Raw genomic sequence first — 22,171 nt, forward strand, 5'->3', positions numbered from 1 at the left:
GTATTGGGAAAGTCCTGCTGCAGTGAACCCCAGAGAGCTCTGGTCCCAGGACCTGGTCCCAGCATGCTGCCTGATCAGGAGAATCCCTTGCACATCTCCAGACATCACAGCAAAGCTCTAACTCCTCGTGGAGAGCTAAGGCAGGGAATGGGAGAGCAAGAACGACTGCTCCCACATATTTGCACATTTTGCAGGAAGCAGCCAATATCAGTGCCTCACTCCTGAACACACAGCCAGTGGGACCAGCAGCAGCATGTGCAGGTCCTGTCCCTCACACAAGTACACAACGTGGTGTGCTGAGAGTGGGCACAGTCAGTGAAATTCACTAAATCTGAGCAGACGTCAGCAAGTTCCCGAGCAAAAAACAATCCAAGGAAAGGACCTCCTCAACTATCCCACAAATTAAAACACAAAGAGATGGGAAAAATAAATTGGACAGCTTTGCAGGCAATCCTCTTTCTGTAACCTGCTCTCTGAACAGACCCTGCACGTGTGTCTGTAAGCATGGGGCGGGGAACATGAGTGAAGAAGTGCCGATCGTTATACCAAAAAAAGTTTAGTGGTGAAAGAAACAACTGCCAGAGAAGCCAGGGGAGCTGGAATATGCAGACCTGGTTCTGTCCCCAGTGAAGCCAGCACAAATTGGCTCGTGAGCTGACTGGAGTCACAACTCATTTTCAAGATTGCAGTGGGGGAAGTCACCAAGATGTGGAAATGTCAGGGAGTTTTGTGCAGCACAGGGATCGGTGTGTATTATGCAATTCTGGAAAGCAGCCCTTGTACTCACGCTCGGGATGAACTGCCTGCCTAGCCCACGGAGAGCATTTCCCCAGAAGCGCTATGCAGACAGTTTTCTTATAAAATCATACCTCAGAAAAAAAATTAAAAAAAAAAAAATAAAAAGAAAAAAAAATAAAAAGAAAAAAAAAGGAAAAAAAAAAGAAAATCTGCACTGCCACAGCAGAGAAGAAGGCAGGTTGCGCCTTTGGAGAGACGGAGAAGAAGCCTGCTCTCCCGCCCAGGAAATCCACGGGCTCTGGTTTACAAAGAGCCGCCCCGCAGTCCCAGCCGCTCCAGCCCCGTGCAGTGCCGCAGGGAGAACTCATCCCTCCCAGCGCTCACCCTGGTGCCGGCCGCGATGCCCTCCCGGCCGGGCAGGGCCGGGGTCCCACCGCCGCGCCCCGATGCGGACCCGCTGTCTCGGAGGGTGCGGGGACGCTCCGGCCCCCCATCTCTCCCCGCCGGGAACATGCAAGCGGCGGGCCAGCAAAGTAACTTGCCCAAATTGTTTCCTCGCGGGGGGTGGACGCGCGGCCCACGTCGGGGCGCGGACACGCGCGGGCGCTGGAAAGGTGCGCGGCTGCGGGGCGGGAGGGGACACAAGACCGGGGGCGAATGCGGGGAAAGAAAGCGTCCCCCCCGCCTTCCTTTCCGCCTCCCTCGGCGGCGGGCCCCGCGACTCGCCTCCCCTGACCCCCTGCCCGCACGCCGCCTCCCCCGTCCCGTGGGTAGGGGGACACCCCGTGCCGCCCTCCGGCCCCGGCCGCCCGGTACTCACGGCGCCTTCCTTGCCGCCGCTCCCGGCGCTACCCCATGCAACCACCGGCTGCTTCTGCACCGGCTCGGGGGCTATAAGCTCTTTTAAACTCCAGCACATAACCCATGTGACCGCAGAAGCCACTGGTAAGGAGCGCCGGGGAGCCAGCGATGAGCTCAGCCCGCACCCCCCGGCACGGCGCCGGGGACGCGCTCCCGGCCCCGCCGCGCCGCGCGCACCCGCCCGCACACACACAGGCACACACGGCACACGCACACGGGCTCACAAACACACAAACACACGCACGCACACCCACAGACACACACTGGTCCACGCCCCTGCGGACACGCCGCCGCCGCCTCCCTCCCCACGGATGCTGAGCCGGAGGGAGGCAGCGCACACACACACCGACCCCCGTGCGAATGCACACTCGTGGTGAGGACGGCACACACACACGCACACGCACACTCACACTCACACACACACACACACACACACACACACCACGAGCAGCAGTCCCTGCAAGTCCCCCCAGGGCCCCAGAGGAGCAGCCCCGAGTGGAAGCAGCAGGCTCGTGGTCACCCTCAGGCGTGCCCTGCGCGCACACTCACGGTCGTGCACAATGTACCCTCCACACGCACGGTCCCTTCCCTCCACCACGAGATGCAGACCCAAGAGAAGGTGCTGCCATGCCCGTGCACACCTCCGCTCGCATCCCTGCACACGCCCCACTCGTGAGTGCCCCGCTCCCTCACCCCAGCGCCCTCCCGGAGTGCCCAGCAGTGCCCGCAGGAAGATGTGCACGCTGTCGTGGAAGCGGCTCGCTCGCCCCTCTCACACGCGTTGCACAACCAGACACCCAGCGCAGGCGTGGGCTGTGCTCCCTCTCGCACAGCCACTACCGCCGCACCTGCACCCACCTTCCCCGCTGCAATAAAACCCGCTGGTGGGTGCTGAACAAGCCCACCCCATCCATCCCAACCTCAGGCTGTGGGGTCCCCTGCAAGCACGTGGGAACACCACGTTTTCCCACCACAGGAAAGGACACAGAGCTGTCACACGTGTGGGTGGCGTCTGCAGGGCAAAAAGGACAGATGTCCCCCAGTGCTGTGCTCAGTTATTCCTGATGAGGGGGAAGCCCCAGGGGTGGCCATACAGCTGGGCCAGGTTGCCCACTCCAGCCACGACACAACAGAATTGGGAGTGCCAGGCTGAAATGTGCCAAGCGGGAGCCGGGTGTGAGGCTTCGGTGTGCAAAAGGCTGGGACAGGCAGGCCTGGCCGGGCAGGTGCAGGCGTGTGCTGCTGGGGCACGCCAGCAACACGTGTGAGAAGGCAGAGCTGGCAGGCAGAGGGCTCCGCTGAGAGCTGAGTTATGGAAAATGACTCTTTCCAAGGAATTGCTAAAATTAAAGCAGCAGTGAGGCCAAGCAAGCAGGAGCCAATGGGGAGGGTGAGCAAGGACAGCCAAGCGGCCTCAGGGCAAGGAAGGGCAGGGTGGGCAGGAGGCCGAGGGGAAGGCACCCTTGCAGGGCATCCACCCCCGCCCCCAACTCCTGCCAACTGCCCAGGCAACTGCAAACACCTTTTGGATAAGATCTGGGGAAAGGCTGACTGGCACCCTGGTGACACTGGCTGGGGGATGCCATGGAGCAGGGGGTTTAGGGGAAATAGCCTTTCCCAGCCACATCCCCTGCTTGGCTGCCAGTGTACAGAAAAATACCTCTGTTTTCCCAGCCTGGAAAAGACAAATGCCCATGAAGAAACAGCCTGCTCCCTGCCAGGGGCTAGTTGCCAGTAAGGGGCAGGGAGCAGTGCCCACAGGGGATTTTGGAGAGCCCTGCAGAGCCCCGTAACTCATTATGCGCATCCTCTGCCCTTACCTCCAGCCTAGTGGCTGTGGCAGGGCTGGGGTGCTGCTCCCTGGACATCAGCATTCAGGTCGGCAGTAAGGGCTGTTCCAGCTTCCAGATATCTGAGTGTTCCCAGCTCAAATCCCCGTGACTCAGGAAACAACACATGCGAGAAAACTCTGCAGAGAGACTTGGGAGAAATACTCCCATTGGCAGGTTCCCACTTTCCCTGGCATACCAGGACTTCTCCTGGTCTGAAGAAAACAACAGTAGTAGCAAAACAACATAACTTTCTTCCTGATCTCCCTGTTAAAGAAAAACCCAAAAACCTAATCTTTGGGCAAGCCTACAAAAGTAATTCTCTTTTGTTTTAACTAGATAAATGTTGATCAAATCAAAGCTACCACCTCTCTTTGCAGTTGTGGAGACAATGTCACACAGGCAGAGGAAGGGGGCTGGGTGGGAGCCAGGTTTTGTCTAGTTTTTCACTGATGCTGCTAAAAGACATTATTTATTGGATGGAAATAATGATGTTTTGCTCAATGAAAACGCACAATAAATTATCTGTTTATTTTTATTAGTTTTATCCAAGAAGAATAACAAGCATGTTGGGACTTTGGGGGAATTTGTTATAGCAGATCCTAGAAAAAAAAAAAAAGAAAAAGAAAAAAACCCACAGGAGGGAAAACTGAAAGTCAAAAGGAGATTTCTCCAAGGCTTTTCAACAGGATGCAGCAGAGCTGGGAAGTGACCCTGCTGCCCAGAAAGTCAGGACTAGATTGAAGTAGTCACAAAATGGAAGAAAAGGAAAAGAAATTCAAACCCCTTCTTCTTCTTCTCCATCCCTCCCTGCTTTCAGCCAGGATCAGAGCTGAAAAAGAAGGAGTAAAAGCTGTGCAAGAAGCAGCAGCTCTCCAATGCCATTGGGATGTGTGTCAGAAGAGCAGGTGGTTTTGTGGGGACAGGAATGGAAAGACTGGAAGAGCACTAATGGGTCCAGGAAGAGAACTGAACCTGGGAAAATGACTCTCCAATAGCTTATGAGCCAGCATCGGTCCATCTCCCAGGGCTGCTTTCCCTATCCATTGCACCCCAGCTGGAGCCACTCAGAGAAAGCAAGGGGCTCATGACAAGCCTGTACACTGATGTCCAGCCAGGACACTGATCACCAGAAATGCCACTCTACTGCCTTACACACCAGCCCAGCCTCTGGCAGCAGTGGTACCCCTAGCAGGAGAGCAGACGCTGCACAGCTGCATGGCAAAAATACAGTGCAGCTGAGCCATGGTCAGATCCTGAACTGGCCAGCTTGAGGCTGGTCCTGGCCAGCAGTAAAGCAGCACACATCTCTTGGACACCTGAGGGCAAAGCTCAGGGGACAGCATTGGCCTGGTTTACCCCAAAGCTGCACCTCTAACAGGTGAGAGTCTGAGCCAGTGTCTTTCCAAACCATTTATTTGATACTCTGTGGAAAACATCTGACTAAATTACTCACAGATTATTGAAACATCGGGAGAGCTGATTAAATGATTACTGGTGAATCATTTGTTCAAAGCAAAATGCCCAAATTCCTATGCTGAACTACTGGCAGGCAACAGCAGATGAGTTTCAGTCCTCCGAAATCCCTGAGCTCACATCAGCCCCTGAGTCTGCACTCCTTGCTTGCGGCTTCTCCAAAATATCCGCCCCCTGCCCGACCCCTTGCCACTCGCAGGAGCAAGGTGAATAGAAGACGTGGGGAACCATTCCTTGAATTCCTGCTGGACTTCAGGCGAACAACAACACAGCAGGCTGAGCTAGGAGCCTTGTCTCTCGCCTTTGCACAAAAGAGATTCTCTGGAGGGGGAAAAACCCCACAACAATGGTGAGGAAACGTACAAGAAAACTGCAAAGAAAGCAGCTGACCTTGCATGCCGCAGGCCAGAAAAAAGTACAAATGTTCTTGCAAAGAAGCAGGAAAAGATGGAAGCTATGGAGCCGACGAGCTTTTTACCAGCCCAATTTAATCATCTTCTCAGCAAATGCTCCCCACGAGGAACAAGAGGGGAAAGCAAGATCATGAAAAGATTGCAGGCAAAGGAATTCTGCTGGTACTCCTGGACTGATTAAAATTCCTCAGGACTCATAGCAGGAGAGAATATTTTATGTAAAACTTCACCTTGTCTTTATTACATGTGCCAAACTTCTTCCTGTGTAGATAGTGGGAGGTGCATGCGAAGACAAAGATGGAGATAATAAGCACAGGACCTGGTGGTGGCTTTCCAGCCTATTACCCATTTGCCTGGGTATCCTGGTGATGGTGGTGAGCATCTGCATGCAGATCTGTGGGCAAGGAGAGGCCCTGGGGACCTCCAGAGCCTGGACAGAGTGTGATGCAGCCATGTGTGTGCACAAAGGTTTGTGCAGGAGAAAATCCTGTCCTGGGATGTAGCCCTGATCATGGGCATCAAGTGGCTCAGAGATGAGTGATTAGCATGATTTGGGATGCAGGGTGGTGCAGAGAGAACCAGGTCTTGCCAGCTAGCTGAAATAAGTGAGTGAAATTGCCATGTGGAACAAAGACATCAGGTTCAGTGCATGCTGTTACCAAACCCACTCCTGGAAAAGAGAGATTGGAATATGGAGAGACCCCTCACTGCTGCTGCTGCTGCTGCCTCTGCCGCTGCAGGGTAAGGTATCGATGACAAAGTATCGCCTGACACCTGTTATAAATAACGTCTGTCCCATCACCCACTCACCACATGACCCACGGCTGCCAGCTCCTCCTCACTCGGAAGGGGCTCAGTGTGGAATGAAAGCCACATTTAAAATACATTTTTGCATATGTCTTTCTGAGCGAGGAACAAGAGGATAGGGGTCTGGAAAAGGTTTCCTCCGGCACTTTGTTTCCTGTGGTGCCAGAAGAACAGCCCTATGAAATCTCAGGCAAGAACTGAGACCTTAAAGCGATCGTGTTTTGTACCACTTTGCACTGAATTACAGGATTAGTGTTGCAATGCTCCTGGAATGGGGAAATCGGCACCATAATCCTGTGTGTTTGCCAGGTCGGGTGTTTTTTCCCCATGGATCAGGACATCTTACAGGGGCTCACCACTGCCGGGGTCGGGGGCCATGGAGGCGTCCAGAGGGAATGTGGATAGCAGGAGGCACACCTAGGTTAGTGCTGCTCCCTGGAGCCTCCTGCCTCCAGCCCCTTCTGCAGCAGAACTGCTCCCGAACTGCCCCAGGGTCTGCATGGCAGGAGTGCTCCTGCTGCCCTGGAGAAAGCAGAGATGTCCCGGTGGTTGTGGCTTTTGCCTGAATTGAGAGTCTCCCCACCACAAAACCCCACTCTTCACCAGCCACGTGCGAGCCCTTCCCATGCCGTGGCCGATGCCAGCAGGGCTGGTTCATCCCCAGGATCCGCCTGTGGATTAACACCTCGAGGCAAGCCAGCATCTGCTGCAGTGTGGCTCCTTGCTCTGGTTGCGGGACTGGCTTCTATCACAAATCATCTTCTTCACATAAGAAAGCAGAAGCCAGGGATTAGAGTGGTTTGAAGTTTTTAGCATGAAAAGGTTGGGTTTGGAAGAAAAAAGTGAAAGAGCTGCTTTTTGAATGTCTTTTGGTGAGGAATTTGAAAACCCCTGCCCCCATGACTTTCTAAAGGGCTGGGGGTTTTTGGTGGGGCTTTTTCTTGATTGGCTGCTCTTTTTTGTTGTTTTTTTTGGTGTTTTTTGATGGAGGAAGATTTATTTTGTTTCACTTTCTCTCTTCATTGCCTTTAGCTGAAAAGTACTATTTCCCCAGAAACCCACATTTGGGATAAATACAATATTGCAGTTAAAAAAATTCTGGGAACTGTCAGGAGAAATCAAAGGTGACTCAGTTTCAAACCCTGCAAGTCAGAAACACCTGGGAAACATCAGTGTCGGGTGTGGGGAGCAGGGGACGAAGAGAAGAGAGAGTTCCCATCTCTAACAGCTCTAACAGATCCCATGAGCTGCTTTCAGATAAGAAAGCTACAGTGGGAAATCACCCTCCCAAATATAATGCCCGTGAAGAGATGCCACCACCACCACCACCACCACCACCACCACCACCATTCCTGTGCCCCCCACTTTTCGGCTCTCAGTGAGTACGAACCTTTCAAAGATGCATTTTTTTATAATGATTTGCTGATTTCTCCTCCTTAACCTTGAGGATAAATTCCTCTAAATCCATAAGCTCAATCAAGCAAGTGGAACCCTCTTGGGCTAAGCCCCATCCTCACCCCACAGCTCCTTGGTGCCTCTCTGTGGGGTAGATCTATTCCATGAGGTGGTTGGCTTCTGTGGCCACTGACAATTGCCAGAATGGACACTGCTGTGCACCATACAGTCCTTTTATAAAACTGGAGAAAAACACCCTCCTCTTTCTTCTCCTGCACCCTCTGCCATCTTCCTCTTTCTCTCTTCTCCATTAGCTGCATTCCAGCCATCCCTTCCTTCACCTTCACCACTGCCAAGCCCAAAAGGGAACAAACTTTGGCTTTTCTCTCACACACCTGGCACAAGCCTGTTACCCCATGTTGAAATGTTCCACTTGTGACCCTTCAACACCGATCTGCTTTTGTATTTATTTGGCTCCTACTTAAAACTGAGCAAACCATTTCTCTGTAAAAATGCCAGAATAGGGCATTAAGTCAAAATGCATAATTGCTTTCTATCATCTCCTCAGAGCAAGTAGGGCACCTACATGTTCCTGTTCTCAAGACTTCAGATTTGAGAATTTCCAAGTAAAAAATATCTCCCCTCACCCCATCCACCCCTTCCTCTGCAACACCCACACATAAAAAGGGACAAACAAAACCAACTAAATAAACAGAAAAGGGGAAAAAAAAAAAAAAAAAAGAAAAGTACCCAACCATCAGTAAAAAAAAATAAAAAAATTAAAAAATGCCTCAGACTGCATCAGCTTGGAAACTTTTATCTGAGCCCAAACACATGTTTTCACAAGAGAATTGATGGGTGTCTTCTCACTGAGTTTTTGCATTATATCCCGTTTTGGGAACACCTTGCTCTCTGCAACAATGCACCACTGCGGAGCACAAACACCCACCCTGCTAGCATCCAACAACTATTTGCCAAGAAGACCTAACAGTCCAAATATTCTCCCTGAAACACAAAACTATCCTGACCAAAACTGCTCAGCTGTGACTTCCTGAAAGGTGTTGAAAAATCTGGCAGGGTGAGGAAAAGCCCATGAAATTTCCTTAGGAAATTGGGCCAGCATTGCAAAAGGCTGCCGAAATTTCTCAGTCTCGTCCAGGTGGAGATTCAAGCTCTCAGGAGAAACAAGAAAATCTGCATCTCCCTTGATACCGTGATGTGAAACAGCGAGTTAGCAAAACTTCAGGTGCTGTAAATTTTGATTTCCTGACAGCCACTTTAGCAAAGCTTCCCACCTAGAGACGAGAAAATTAATTATGCTTGCACAGCTTCTTTGTTTGAACTGAAAAAAAGCTCCCAGGGAAGTTTTGGGTGATTATGGATCCAGAGGAGGCTGCAGTTGAAATATTCATGCTCTGGAGGCTTCCAGGCAGAGCCTGAGACGGCAAACCCCACGTTTGGAAAGGGGTGGCTCCATCGCTTAAGGACAGGGCGCAGACTTTTTCTGCCTCCATCCCTCTTTGCCCGGATGCTGACAGGGATGTGCCAGCTGCTCCCAGCCATCCCTCACGCACCCACCGCCTCCCTCCTTAGCAGCGAGTTTTGCGCGGTGTGAAAGAAATGCTGCCAAGCGGCGAGGATGCAGCGATCACAGGGGACAAGAGGAAATTTTTTTTTCACGCGGGGTCTCGGGGGAAGGATGGGAAAGACAAATAGAAGGGCTGCCTTGGCTTGGGCGGCTGCTGGCAGCGGCGGAGCGCGTCGGGATGGTTCTCCGTGCCTGCAGTGCCATCTCCCGGCAGGGCCCGCTCGGGGAGCGCGCAGGATGCTCGGCGATCTCCGGGCGCCCGCCGGGGCTCTCCAGGGTGGGCACATCTTTCGGCAGGGCAGCGCTCCGCCTGGGATGCTTCCCCCAGCCTGCCGGGGGCTGAGCTTGCAGGGGAAAGAGGTAACACGGTGGTGTCACGTTTTGCCCTGCTTTAATGGAAGAGATATCTCGTGTGCGGGGTGTCTGAATGAGAGAGGTGGTCTCTGACAAATAGGATGACAGGGACCCTTGCTAAACCATCAGGTACGGACAGGAGGGGAAAGGTGGTGCCGGGCATTACAGCATGGTATAAATGAAAACATCCCTGAGAAGCTCTCAGAGTGTCCGTGTGCTCTCTCTCTACATCCTTTGGCTTTTGCCTGTTCCTACAGCAGTTTGGGAAAGCAAGGGCTCATCCTCCCGTGTCTTCAGATTATCGAGCAGTGGGTCCTGGGCTCCTCAGGCAAAGGAGCAGTGGTATGAAGGAGAAGAAGTTGACATGAACCAGTTTCCTCCCCTTCGAGAGGCTCTTGCTCTGTGAGATGTTTTGAGTTGCAGTTTTGCTTCTGTGAGGGTGTACTCGGGTTTAGGAGCATGGGACTCACATCTGAGGTGTGCACAGGCTAGTGAAACAGGGATATATTCAGGGCAGGACAGAAGAGGGGGGTAGCAGACATCCCAACCAGCTGGTGAGGTGAATGCTCCCCCAGGCATGTGCAGCCCATCAGACAAGGCCTGCAGAGGCCAGAGACAGATCAGTGATCAGAGCAACCAACTTATCCCACAGGGCTGGGACAGCCCAGATCTCAGTGTGCTGGATCCCAGCTTGTTCCCATCAGTGGTCCCTCTCCAGTCTGGCTGTGCCCAGGTCAGCAGTGCCCCATATTTGCCTCTTATGGGCTGGATTTTTCCCACAGGCTCCTCTGAGCTAGCCAGGGAGCAAACCCCGGTTTGGGACTTCACCCTTTTCTGCCTCTCTGCACCCTCCAAGCTAATGGATTGTCAGGGCCAGAGGAAAATGTCCCCCTCCAGCAGCCATTTCAAGCCCATGCTAGGAAAGTGCTGTAATGCTGGTCCGTGGCGTGTAACAGCTCCTACCACATCACTCAGTGCTGTAACCAGTGATAAATAACTGCAGTGACCCTGCTGTAGATCACAACTGTACTTAGAGACCTCTCGGTGGAGGTCAGGGTTCTGGATGAGGCGTGCTGGGTACTAATGGCTGTCCCCACTGTGCTAATTGAAGTGGGGATGGAAACAAAAGCACACCATCTCTTATTTTCAGACAATGGGCTCAGAGGAAAGAGGTGACAACATTTTGTCAAGCAGTGCAGATGCTTTTAGATTCCTTCCCCTTCTCTCCTGGCTTAGTGTTTTGGCTTTTCCTCCCGGTATATCCCTCATGCTCTGCAAACCCTGTGCCCAGAAATGGGCACAGAAGCAGGTCCTCACTATCTCTGGGGTAGGCATGAGACATCCTTTTATTCAAATAATTGATAAATCACCTTAATCTGCACTTATGGACTATTGCAGATTGCGAGAGGCTCGCCATTCTCTTGATCTCTCTGTCAATGCAGACTGTTTTTCTAAAAGAGGTACAAAAGTCCTGTGCTTGATGCAGGAGTGCCCAGGCCGGCAGGAGGGATCAGGTTCATACCAAGGAAGAAGACAGACCAGATGATCAAAATGGTCCTCACTGTCTTTGAAGTATATGAATGCAGTTTAAAGTCTTGGGAGCTCTACTTCAGTCAGTTGGTTTAAGAAAAAAAAACAAAACAAAACAAAAAAAACCAAACAAAAATAACAAACCCAATGAAACCTTTTGAATTTTGATTGCTTTCTTATTCAGCTAAATTCCAATTCAATTTCTTCTGGACAAGTTTATAATCTTGCTTCTGCCAGCCAGGCGCTTTAATCTCTACCATTGTCTTCTGTTGCCAGGAGCAGGCAGGAGTTGTGGGGTGAGGGGCTGTTTGGCACCATGCTCACAGCCATGGTCAATACCTTGTATCTCAAGCATCCTTAAAACTAAAAGCAAGGAAGGAACTGCCAGGGAGAGATTAGTGTTGGCTGCTGACAAAGAATCAGCCAGGCAAGAAAAAGAACTGGGAAAAGGAGCAAGATGAGATGTGAATGTACTCAGCTGCAGGGGAACAATATTTCTTGTACCAGCAATGAATATAGTAACAGGGAAAGACTTGTAAGCATCTTGATTTTTTAAAGTATGCTCCTGCTGCCACTGTAACTGTATGTACTCACAGATAAAGGGTGTTTAGGAGGAGTGTGAGAAGCAGGAGCACAGCTCCCCAAGTAATTTTGTTTCTTCCATAGAGAACTGCAGCAATGGGCACAAGCTACACCATGATCTTGCTAGGGATGTGGCATGCACCAAAACCTTGTCCTTCATTTAGGGAGCATTGTGAATGAATGAATGAATGAATGAATGAATGAATGAATGAATGAATGAATGAATGAATGACCTGTAATGGTTTCCTCATGGGCCAGAGTTTTCTCCTCTTGCAAAGGCTGCTGAGGGCACCTGCCAGCCTTGGGCTTGCAGAGCAGAGGTGAGACAGAGAATGTGGGTAGAAACAAGACAGCAAAATTATCAGATGGGATCTGGAGGCAGCTACACCTGTGTCGAGCTGTTAGAAATTAGAGTTAATTAGAGGAGAAGGAGTTGGCATTTTCAGGAAAACTTTAGTACCTCTAGTCTTGGACACGTTGACACTCTCTGGAGTGGTCCTGGGGGACCTTTCAGCAGCACGGGTCTTGTGTTCTGTACCTTGTCTCTGTCGTAGATACTCAGGGCTACTCTGTATCTATACCTGAGGGAGGTCCTGATTTGACAGTGACCCCCACAAGCCCTTCTGCAGCATTACCAAGATGCCTTGGATGCAGGACAGGGACCACATTTCCCATGACATGGATGAGGCAGTTCTCCATGCCAGGCAGAGCGCAGGTCAGTCAGGCAGAGGATGTGGGAAGTGAAACATTAAATCCCTACTTCTTGTTTATCCACCACCCAGACAACATGGGTGGGGAGAGCACAGATGCCACAAGCATTAAAGGTTTCTCTGCTGGGAAAGCCTTTCTCTGCTTGAGCTCCTCTCAGCAAGAAGCAACTCTCGATAAAACTCTTTCAGCAGCGTTGATGGCAGACTGAAGTGAAGCAGCAAACACAACCTCAGCAGGAGACCGTTTAGGTTATTATTTTAATTAATTGCACATGTAGTTAAACTGAAAGAAAAATAGAGACGTGACACCCAATTATTCAAATCAGTTTCTGCCAGTCACACACCGCTGCTGCTACCAAGTCCCAGCACAAAGCTCTGCCCTCTGCTATCTCCAGAAATGCCAGATATTTGCATCTCAAGGTTGGTAAGCTATTGTCATGCAAGTTTTCTTGCTGTGCAAAAGGGATGAGGAATTGTAAATCTACCAGCGTGTTCAAACAGAGAATTGCATTTCCTAGAGCCGGTGAATCATTCCCTCCTGTGGCAGTTTCCCCCTAAAATGTCTCGTTCTTCACCAGGCATCACAGACTGCTCCAGAGAGGCTTCCCAGTTATCAAGGAAGATGCTGGAAGATGCACCTCCATGGACAGGAGAAGGACCCAGTGAGAAAAACAGGCATTGGGCTCCTGGAGGGAAACACCCTCAAAAGCAATGCCAATCTCCAAGGAGGTGCTTACACAGTTCCAATCACTTGGAACAATTTCAGGAAGTTAAAGCAGAGGGCTTCAGGATGGGAAGACTTTCCGTTCTCCTCTGTAGTGACCGAAAGTATGAAAATGAGACTGTCAGGCTTATCAGGACTAGGGCTTTTAAATATGATTTCCCCTCAGGAACAAGCATTGCTGGTACTTACAGCTGCCAGTTCCTGTTCTCCCACCATGAGGGCAGACATGCCTGTTTCTGTCTCCAAAGCCAGGCACAAATCCCTCTTCAGCCCCAAGAAGAGGCTGTGTTCCCCAATGGGCTTTCAGCATGCAGGAATAGGGTGGTATTCTGGTTTCCTGACACACACTTTCCCAAAAGCAAAGGCTCAGTGAGAGCCCTCATGATGTCTCTGCTGGAAAAATATCAGATATTTCAGTAGAAAGGAAAACTCGCATCTCTTGTCTCCTCTGACACATCTGTGAAGCCCAGACAGGCTATCCATGAGGGCGCTCATCCCAGCCCAGCTCAGCTCTGCAGCTTCTCGGGGCCCCCTGTGACAGCTGATACCCAGTGGGGATGAGAGCTGCACCAGCAGAACCAGGCAGGCCCAGTCCCCAGGGTACCTGTTGCCTCAGCAGGGAAGGTGAGTGGATAATTTACCTGATTTTATTCTCTTTTTAAGGATCAAACCGGGGCAGTGTGGTGATCCGCCTGTGCTCCTGCACCATTGGTTCAGTGGGACAGAGGCCAGGCTCTCCCCTGTATTCAAGTATCAGCTACTTCTTCACTTTCGCAGTCTAGCTGATTAACAAGTCCAATTAAACTTCGAGCCATGCTTCCCCATTTGCATTTCCCTTTGAAGTCTGCTCTTTCTGTCTGAGACCTGGAAAAGGTTTGATGTGTCCCAAAAAAACCTGGGTTTTTTTTCCAATGATGTCAGTTAGTTTGATAGAAAATGTTAATTTTCCCTAGAATTCTAGTCCTGCCTAGATGTCTGAATTGTCACACCACCCTGTCCCTAAGTGTGCAGATAATTTTCTTGTTGGCTTGATTTGAAAGCTATCCCTGCCCATGGTAGGGTGGTTTGAACTAGATGATCTTAAAGGTCCTTTCCATCCCAAACCACTCTGATTCTATCCACAGTTATTTCCTCTGCCTCCAGCTGCTGTCTCACCCCATGGTTTCACTGTAAGCCCTTCAGAGCAGATGCTCTCCCTGGCCTGTGCTGTGCAGAGACAGGAGAACAATTTTAACTATTCCTGCTTTAGAAGCAGATGGGCATCATCCATGACGATAAACATCATCCACATCCTCCGGCAAGTCCAGCTGCAGCAGTGCAGACTAGGGATCTCCTGCAGCCTTTCAGGACAGCTTCCAGGTCTGTCCTGGCACACTGGGAGACAGAGATCCTGTGGGCTGAGCAGCCTTCTGCCCAGCACAGTTTGCCCCAGCAAGAGAAGGAGGCTGTTGCAGGGCAGGGGCTGCAGGGCTGGGGGTGATGCCTGATCCAGGGGGGCCCTTGCCAGCTGCTGAACAGGTAACACATCATCAAAGCATCACTTCACAGCAAGCAGCTTCTAGGAGAGGCTTTGATCACAGATAGTTTGTTCTCAGGCCCCACACTCCTCCTTTAGTGTTACAGAGACATTTTTAAAGATTTGCAAGGTTTTGTTTTTCCAATCAGTGCTATCCTGGAGTGGTTCTGGCACCTCTCCTTCTCACAGAGTTGGGGCTCACGTCCTGCCCCACCCCAGTCCAGCTTTGTTGGGATATTTTCCCCTGTGCTGGATTTAATCTGCCAATCTGGTGACTTATTCAGGGAGAAAAACAGGCTAAGGCTGTTTTCTCCTGCAGCCCTCACTGGAGTGATTATCATTAAAAAATATACCTCCCCAAACCATCCCATAACTACAGACACAGGTAACTCTGCTTTCCTCAGCGCCTTATTGAATTAAAAAGAGACATTCGAAGCTCTTGTAGTCCTCATACACTGTCTGGGTCACCAGTGGGGTGTTGAGCAGGAGGGAAAGTATTTTGGAAGCTGAAGGGCTTCTTGCTGCACTGAGACAACTCCTGAAGTGTGCAGCTGCCCCACAGCAGCCCAGCTCTGACTCCATGCTGCAGCCTGTACAACAAGGATGTTCCCCAAGGAATCATGACCCCCAGACTCACCAAGCTGTAGGGACAAGCACAGTGCCAGCCTGAGATGCTCAGGTTTGTGTGCCTCCTGAGCCTGAGGCAGGTCTGCAGCAGTACGTATGCTGTGTGAATCCAAAGTCAGTCGTGTCCTCAAAAGATGCTTTTTTTCCTTCCTAAAGTGCTGGGAGTAGTGCTCAGGTCTATGTGCTTTAGGAGTCACTCCATATCTGCTTTCTTTTTAGCTTGTGATTTTTTCAGGGCAAAACAGCCCTTCCCTGTCTCCTGTTGAGGTTTCACCAGGGATATTTCCAGACCCCTGGACATCACTCTGGGGCAGCCCATTGCTCAGGTAAGGCTGGGCAGTGACTTCCAGCTGAGGCTTACCTGCCTTCCTCACCTTCCTCAGCATCCAGAATGCACTTTAGTACATGCACTGAAACAGCATTTCTGCTTGTGAGGGCTTGGAAAAGTCTGATTTCATAAATGCTCAAATGAACAACAGCACAAAAAGAAAAGAAAAAAAATAACCAACAAACAAATCAGCAAGCAAAACTCAGTTTTAATTGCAGACTTGTTACAGGGAAAAAGATTAAAGAGGAGCTCTTCTAGGTCTAGACAATTTTCTCCTGCCTTTTCCAGAAAGTCAGTGACTGGTATAAAGGAGCCCAGCAAAAACTGGTAAAATTCCAGCCCTTGCCACAAGGAAGGGCTTCCAAAATCTGAGCAGAGAGCAGTGGAAGCAGCCCATTCTTCACAAAGGAGATGGTCCTGATGGAAAGATGGCCCCGAGGAAGGGCAGGCTTGTCTTGGGACGATGCCTGCGGACAGCTCAGATTTGTTTGCAACAGGCAAATTTTCCAAAACAAAAGAAGAAGCTGTTTCAATAAAATCCAAAACTTTTGCCAGAAAGGTATCATTTTGGTAACATATTTAGGGGAAACCATTCAACTTAAGGATTTAGATTGATGCCTTATATTCCATTGCAATTTGCTCACAGTATGTTATGTAATATATATCACACACCGAATTTGCATGGTGAATTGTAATAGAACAAAAATGCTGAGAAAGTGTCGCTTCAATTTTCCAGAACAGCCCTGAGGAATGTTTGCTTGACCAGAAATTTACATTTTTCATTCCTGTTTGGAACAACAACAACAAAGAGGTTGATATTTCCCATGAAACAGGACTCTGCGGCTCCGACCTGCTCTCCTAGACAGTCTGGGGAGAGCAATTTTAAACGCAGGGCAGGCAAAATACTTTCGATGCTTTCTGTTCTCTGTCCTGTCCTGCACCGTAAGAACCAAGGTCTTCAAACGAAACAGCTCCTCGAAGTTGCAGGAAGAGCAAAATCCCTGAACCAGACCCGCCGTGCCCCTAAACCATTCCTCTTCAGAGAGCACTCCCTCTGGGCAAATGAACTTCAAATAATTCCTCCCTCTCTCCTCCTCCAAAGAAGCCCTAATGACACCTTGTCCGTGAACTTAATGTGTTTTAAACTATCTCCATGCCTGGCCACATACTTGGAATGTCCCCTAAGGACTGCTAAAAAGTCACAAGCAGGAAAAAAAAAAAAAAAAATTAAAAAAATAAAGCTTCAGTCTGGGTCCCTGGGCTCCCACCCCCGTGGAGGGGAGGGTTTGCCTCTGCTCAGCTTTACCTTTTGCACACCCACACGAAGCCCCTGGTAGATGGAGCTGGGCATGAAAGCAGCTCCGAGACATCAGGCTGTGTTTGAACTTTTCACCATTTTTCTCCCTTCCCCCCCTCCCCTCCACCACCATCTTGAGGGGGGAATATTTTTTCCTTTTGGTTTCAAAAAGCCCTTCAGGAAATGATTTAGGAGCAGAGAGCATGGTCAGCTAATGGGCTGCAGCTGAGGCAGTGTGGGGTTATGCTCCTGTTCCGTCCCTGCGCCGGCTCTGCGTGCTCGGTGATTCTGCACACGAGTGTGCCCTGCACGCCTGGCACATCCCAGACCCTTGGGCAGGCAGGCCTGGAAACCCTTCAGAAAATAATAAAAAACCCCAAACCCTGCACAGCAGCTGCCCTCCACGTGAGGGCAACAAACAAACAAACAGGGACTAAACAACTTGTGCCCTTTCCCTGGCAGCACTTGCCATGTGTCACTGTGCCTTTCCCAGTGAGCTCCCAGGTGCCCCAGCAATAACAAACCCTTGCTTACTGCCCAAAACCCTCAATGCTTCCTGCAGCCCCAAGCCCACAGGCAGAGCTGTGGGTTGATAATGGACATTTTGGGGCTGGCAGTGTTTACCACTTCCCCTCCGTGGCTTGTCCTCCCCCAGAAAAGCAAGCCAGGCTTCAAACACGAGCAGCACGACAGCAGCCTCTGCCAAGTGCCATCTGTCTGGGAAGTGCAAAGGCTCTCAGAGTCACAGATTGCCCCTGAGCTTCTCCCTGCCCCTCCACAACTCGTGCCTGGAATTATTATACTAATTTTCCCACTGATTTTAGAGAGGCAAACTCCATTTCTCTCTTTTGTCTTTTGTGGGGGATAATCATTGGGATACCCCCTCCCAGGACAGCACTTTTCTCTTCCAGACTTACGTCTTGTCCCCCCTAGCTGTTAGTTGCCAAGATGACTGTGGCACAGGTGGTGGGCAGGATGCAGGGCAGGGAAGTGTTGTTCCTGAGAGGACAAGAGGATAGGAGATACCAGAATGGTCCCTGTGCTCTCCACTGTGCTCAGTAGATGATGGTGTCTGCTCCCAGGAAGAGAACATCCCCCCAGGTTTCCAAAACGCCACTCAGATGACAGTGCACATACAGACCACTAAATGCATAGGAAAACCAGTTGTACCTCCTCACAGGTTACTCCTAGAAATTACTTGGTTTGAGCCTACCTAGTAAAGAAAGGAAGCCAGTGCTGTGTCTGCATTGAACTGCATTTATTCATCTGGCCATTGAATAAATCCTGGCACTTCCCACTTGGATCTCCCTGTGTTTAAGTTTGTCTTGGGTGGAGAGGATGGGTGACTACCATTAATCTTGGCAGCAGCTAAGAAATGATGAGCCTGCTCTCAAACGCTTGTGTCACCAGCATGGGCAAAACTGGAAGTGGGTGATCCATGGGGTAAAGGACAGCTTGGATAATGCAGAGAGCTTGGCCAGCATCCTGCAGCACTCAGCACTGTTACAGAGGATCCTAAACCTCCCTGTTGGTCCTGTCCTCTTGGGCTTTCCATGTTTACTGCAGACACAGCCCGCCAGACAAGGATTTCAGCTTCATTCACAATCTTTAAAGTTTACAATTAATAACTGCAAAATTCTCAGGATTAAGGCAGGCAACCACACAAGCCCTTGGGTAATTTTGCCACCATTTAAAAAAAAAAAACAAAACAAAAAACCACAAACCAAAACCCAAACCTTAAAATCAAGAAAATATTCATGAGAAAAACTGCAAACAATTCCATTGGCCTTTAAAAAAGCCTTGCCGTTTCCCAACTAGCTCATCCCAGATGCTGCAGGAATCAAACTGATCCACAGGAACAGCTCTGGGGCTGTCTCTGGACAGGTGTCTCTGGAGGCCACCCTCCACCCCTGAAGTGTGAGGCTTCTACCAGCAGGCAGCAAGGGCTATAGTGCAGAGGAGAGGAGGGCAAGGGCATGTCCATATGTGGGGGAGATGAATGATGCTTAGGCAAATGTTTGGCTTTGCTTTCCTGTTTTCCAGAGCTCTGGAGGTTGTACACAATACCTCTAAGACAGGGGTGCTGCTGGGTGGTGGCTGAGGACCAGGGATGTCCATGGGGTGGGGAGGTGGAGGGACAGAGCAGAGGGGAGCACCATGGGGCTGGGCTGGGCTCTGATCACCCAGGTAGGGCACACACCACCTGCATGCCTGCCCCTTCCTTGGTGCCAGCTGCTTTCTTCTCTGCCTTCCCCCCTCCTTTTTCACCAGGGTTAACTAACAGTGTTTCCCACTGGCTTGCCATGGGCAACTTATTATTTATTCTTCCAATATGCCAGCAGGGAAAGACTTCTTAAAATTTCCCAGTTTTCTTACACTGGTCTGGTCTCCACCCAGCCCTGTCCTAATTAACAAAACATTGCTTTTAACGTGTGTGACACCATAAGTAGTTTGAGGGGCAGAGGCAGCACTGGAGTCAGACTTTATTCCTGCTCAGTTTTCTCCTTTTTGTAGAAAGAAGCCAGGTCTTGATGTGGAGGGGTAGAACTGCCACCCCTATCCTTCTGCACACCCGCTCCCTCCCCATGCTCTGCTCCTTGGCAGGAACTCACAGAACTTCTCCAGACTGCACAGGCAGTAATGGGGAAAAAAAAAAAAAAAGTTGTGCTGGTTTTATTTTTATTTTTTTTATATAATTTTAAAATTGTGCTTTTAATTTTTTTTTCAAACTAAAAATACTCTCTTGTTTTAAAGTTTCCAAGCACGATGCCCTGAAGAAGCAAGAATGACAGATGCTGCCGAGTACAGATGTTTTGCTTTCCTTTTTTTAATTTTAATTAGTAATATTTTCCACACCGAAACTCACAGATGGCTATTCGTGTCGCTGCAACTGGATCAGGACAGGACCAGAATGACCTGCTGGGGACACGGCCTAACCACCCTGCAGCACGGTGATTATATTTAGGCAGAACTTTTTCTCTGCCTTATTAACCTATTACTTGCCATTGCCTCTCTGGGCACAGCTGGGCTGCCCTCAGCCTCATCCCCGAGGCATCCTGTTTCTTTTCACCACAGGTTTTTGGGACAGACATCTCCCCCAGCACTTCAGCAATCAAATGCCTGAGCTCACCCCACCATATGGATCTTCCCACAGCCCTACCTCCACCCTCCCGTGCATTTCCATCCTATCAGGGGTGTTTTCAGGATTTTAAAAAAATTTTAAACCAGTCCATTTGCCTTCAGGTGTCTCATGTGAAGTTGTGCTTCCCTAAGACAGCATTTCAAAGCATAGCAAGAGCGCAGAGATGGGTTCTGGGTAACAGGGGCTGAGATATTACCACAAGGGTGGCTGGGGACAGCACTGGGGAGGGGAAATTACCCCCTCTTCCTTCCCTGGGCTCCTATGTCTGTCTTGCAGAGCAGTGGTGATTTCTCAGCATGTCTCCTGCTCCCTTGTGGGACTTCTTGCTCCAAGGAGCCCTGATGGAGAGCCTACATCCTACGGGGAGCATCACAATCCCCATGTCACTGCCCACTGGCACAGCCACACACGTGTGCTGACCCTGCAGAGCACTCACTGCTTCCCAGGGAGGGAAAAACCACAGGAGCAGCCCCAGCTGATTTTCAGCTCTCTCCTGCTGGGAAGGTTCGTGCAGGCAGCCTGGAGCAGCGATGGGTGAAACACAGCTGTGGGGAATGCAGGCATGGCAGGAAGAGAGGCTCTGCAGCATGTACTCATGTATATTATACAGCAGGTGTTTGTCAGGAGCCATTCACGCTGCTCCGCCAGCCTGTGGAAGAAAGACTGTGTTAAAAGGCTTCCTTAGGTTTTCCCGTGCTCTGAGCTCAGCTACGCTGCTGCACAGTAAAAAGTTGTGGAGGGGCAGATGTCTGTGTGTGAAATGTCAGCTTGGTGAACTGTGGTGATGGAAATTACAACGCAAGAGGCAGGAATTATTAGGGAGGCACGTGTTCTGGTGTGGAACAGAGCTGCTACACTTTTGATTGGGGCACAGGGTGTGGCTCTGTTCCTTATCTTGCATCCAGGTGAAGCTGGAAAAGGTCCAGAGGATCCAGGTAGGGAGCAGTTACCCAGGCTGGGGCTCTTCTGCAGCAGAAAGGGTGACTGGAGGGATGGAGCAGCATGGGATGGATTACCTGGGGATGAAAATTTACCTTGGCAGAGCACCCTATCTGCACTGCTTGTGGAGCCATAGGCAGGTCTCTGCCATGGAACAAACCCAAATTCCCCAGCACAGGTCATCTCTGTTCTGACAGCTCCCATGCGTCTGGGAACTCATCTTCTCCCACATCTCTGATGGAGATGTCAAGGACCACCGGCAACCGAGCTCAACTCAGAATGCAGCATCAGAGAGGGAATGGTCAGAAGCAGGGAAGGGCGCACATGAGGCTGGGAATAGAAACAAAGAGAAGGTTTTGCTCATGGGGATGCTGAATAGCACAGTCTGAAAGAGCCCAGGGCTTCTGCAGCTCAGGAACAATATATGCCTAATGAATACTAACAATTCAGTCCTAATTGCAAAGTTCTGAATCTTCCTCTCTGTGGTGTGACATGCATTACAAGGCATCAAAGCAGAGGACAGAAGACAACCCAGTTTCTTGGTTCTGGGCAGGCATGTTATCCCCTAGTCCTCTGCTGGAGCCACTTGATGATTAACAAGGCTCATCCATCTTCTAAAGAGGCTGGTGAGAAGTCAAAGCAAGCACAGCCATCAGCCACGGCCTCACAAGAGCAAAAGGGCTGGGCCTGTATCAGCCACCTGGGGAGTCTTGAGCTGCGGGGGCTGGGTTACAGAACAAAAAAAAAAGGGGCAAGAGGAAAGCCATGCTCAAAAAAACCTCAGCAGGCAGCCAGACGGGGAAGGACTGGGTTTAACTCCTGTGGCATTTACAGGAGCATCCAGCTCTCCAGTGTAAATACCCTGAGATAACTCCAGGGATATCTCAGGGAGAGACAACTTGCAGGAGAGCTGGCCAGGTGGCTGTAATGGGGTGAACCTATACTAGCAGCAGCCCTGCCTAATGTCAGTAAATGGAGCAGAAATCCTCTGCCTTCCCCAGGCCACGGAGTTTCGTGTAATAGACCCCAAGTGCTCCAAAGCCCAGCCAGGTTTATGTTGCGGGGATATGGCTGTCTGCCTTTTACTGTGTTTTGCTGTGCTATCCTATTATACTGCACAATAAAACACCAGTTTCCTCCACTCATTAGCCATTTGCTTGTGCTTGAAGTGCACTGAGCTTTCTCACGTGCTTGTGAGGGGAGGTGTAATCTGCTCCTCGGGAGTCCCTCACCTCCCTGCAGACCCACTGCCTGCACCAGAAGTGTGGCCACAGCCTCTGTGTGTGCGTGTGTGTGTGCCCAGCTGAGTGTACGG

General features: G+C 50.5%; 1 protein-coding gene across 4 annotated transcripts in view; it reads right to left on the reverse strand.

Annotated features, from left to right (window-relative positions):
* CNTFR (ciliary neurotrophic factor receptor) overlaps positions 1 to 1,692 on the reverse strand; it is a 202,549-nt gene extending 200,857 nt beyond the window's left edge. For 3 of the 4 annotated variants that reach the window (XM_058827922.1, XM_058827919.1, XM_058827920.1), the window contains exon 1: positions 1,559 to 1,658. Coding sequence is in view for 1 of the 4 variants with exons in the window: in XM_058827916.1 (XP_058683899.1) it covers positions 1,559 to 1,657 (99 nt within the window). In the remaining 3 variants the exon portion in view is untranslated. Of the gene's footprint in view, positions 1 to 1,558 lie in introns of all 4 variants that reach the window. The other variant, XM_058827916.1, reaches the window with a different exon arrangement.
* Between the last annotated feature and the right edge of the window lie 20,479 nt (positions 1,693 to 22,171).

This window comes from Poecile atricapillus, chromosome Z, assembly GCF_030490865.1.
Source record: "Poecile atricapillus isolate bPoeAtr1 chromosome Z, bPoeAtr1.hap1, whole genome shotgun sequence".
NCBI classification, from domain to species: domain Eukaryota; kingdom Metazoa; phylum Chordata; class Aves; order Passeriformes; family Paridae; genus Poecile; species Poecile atricapillus.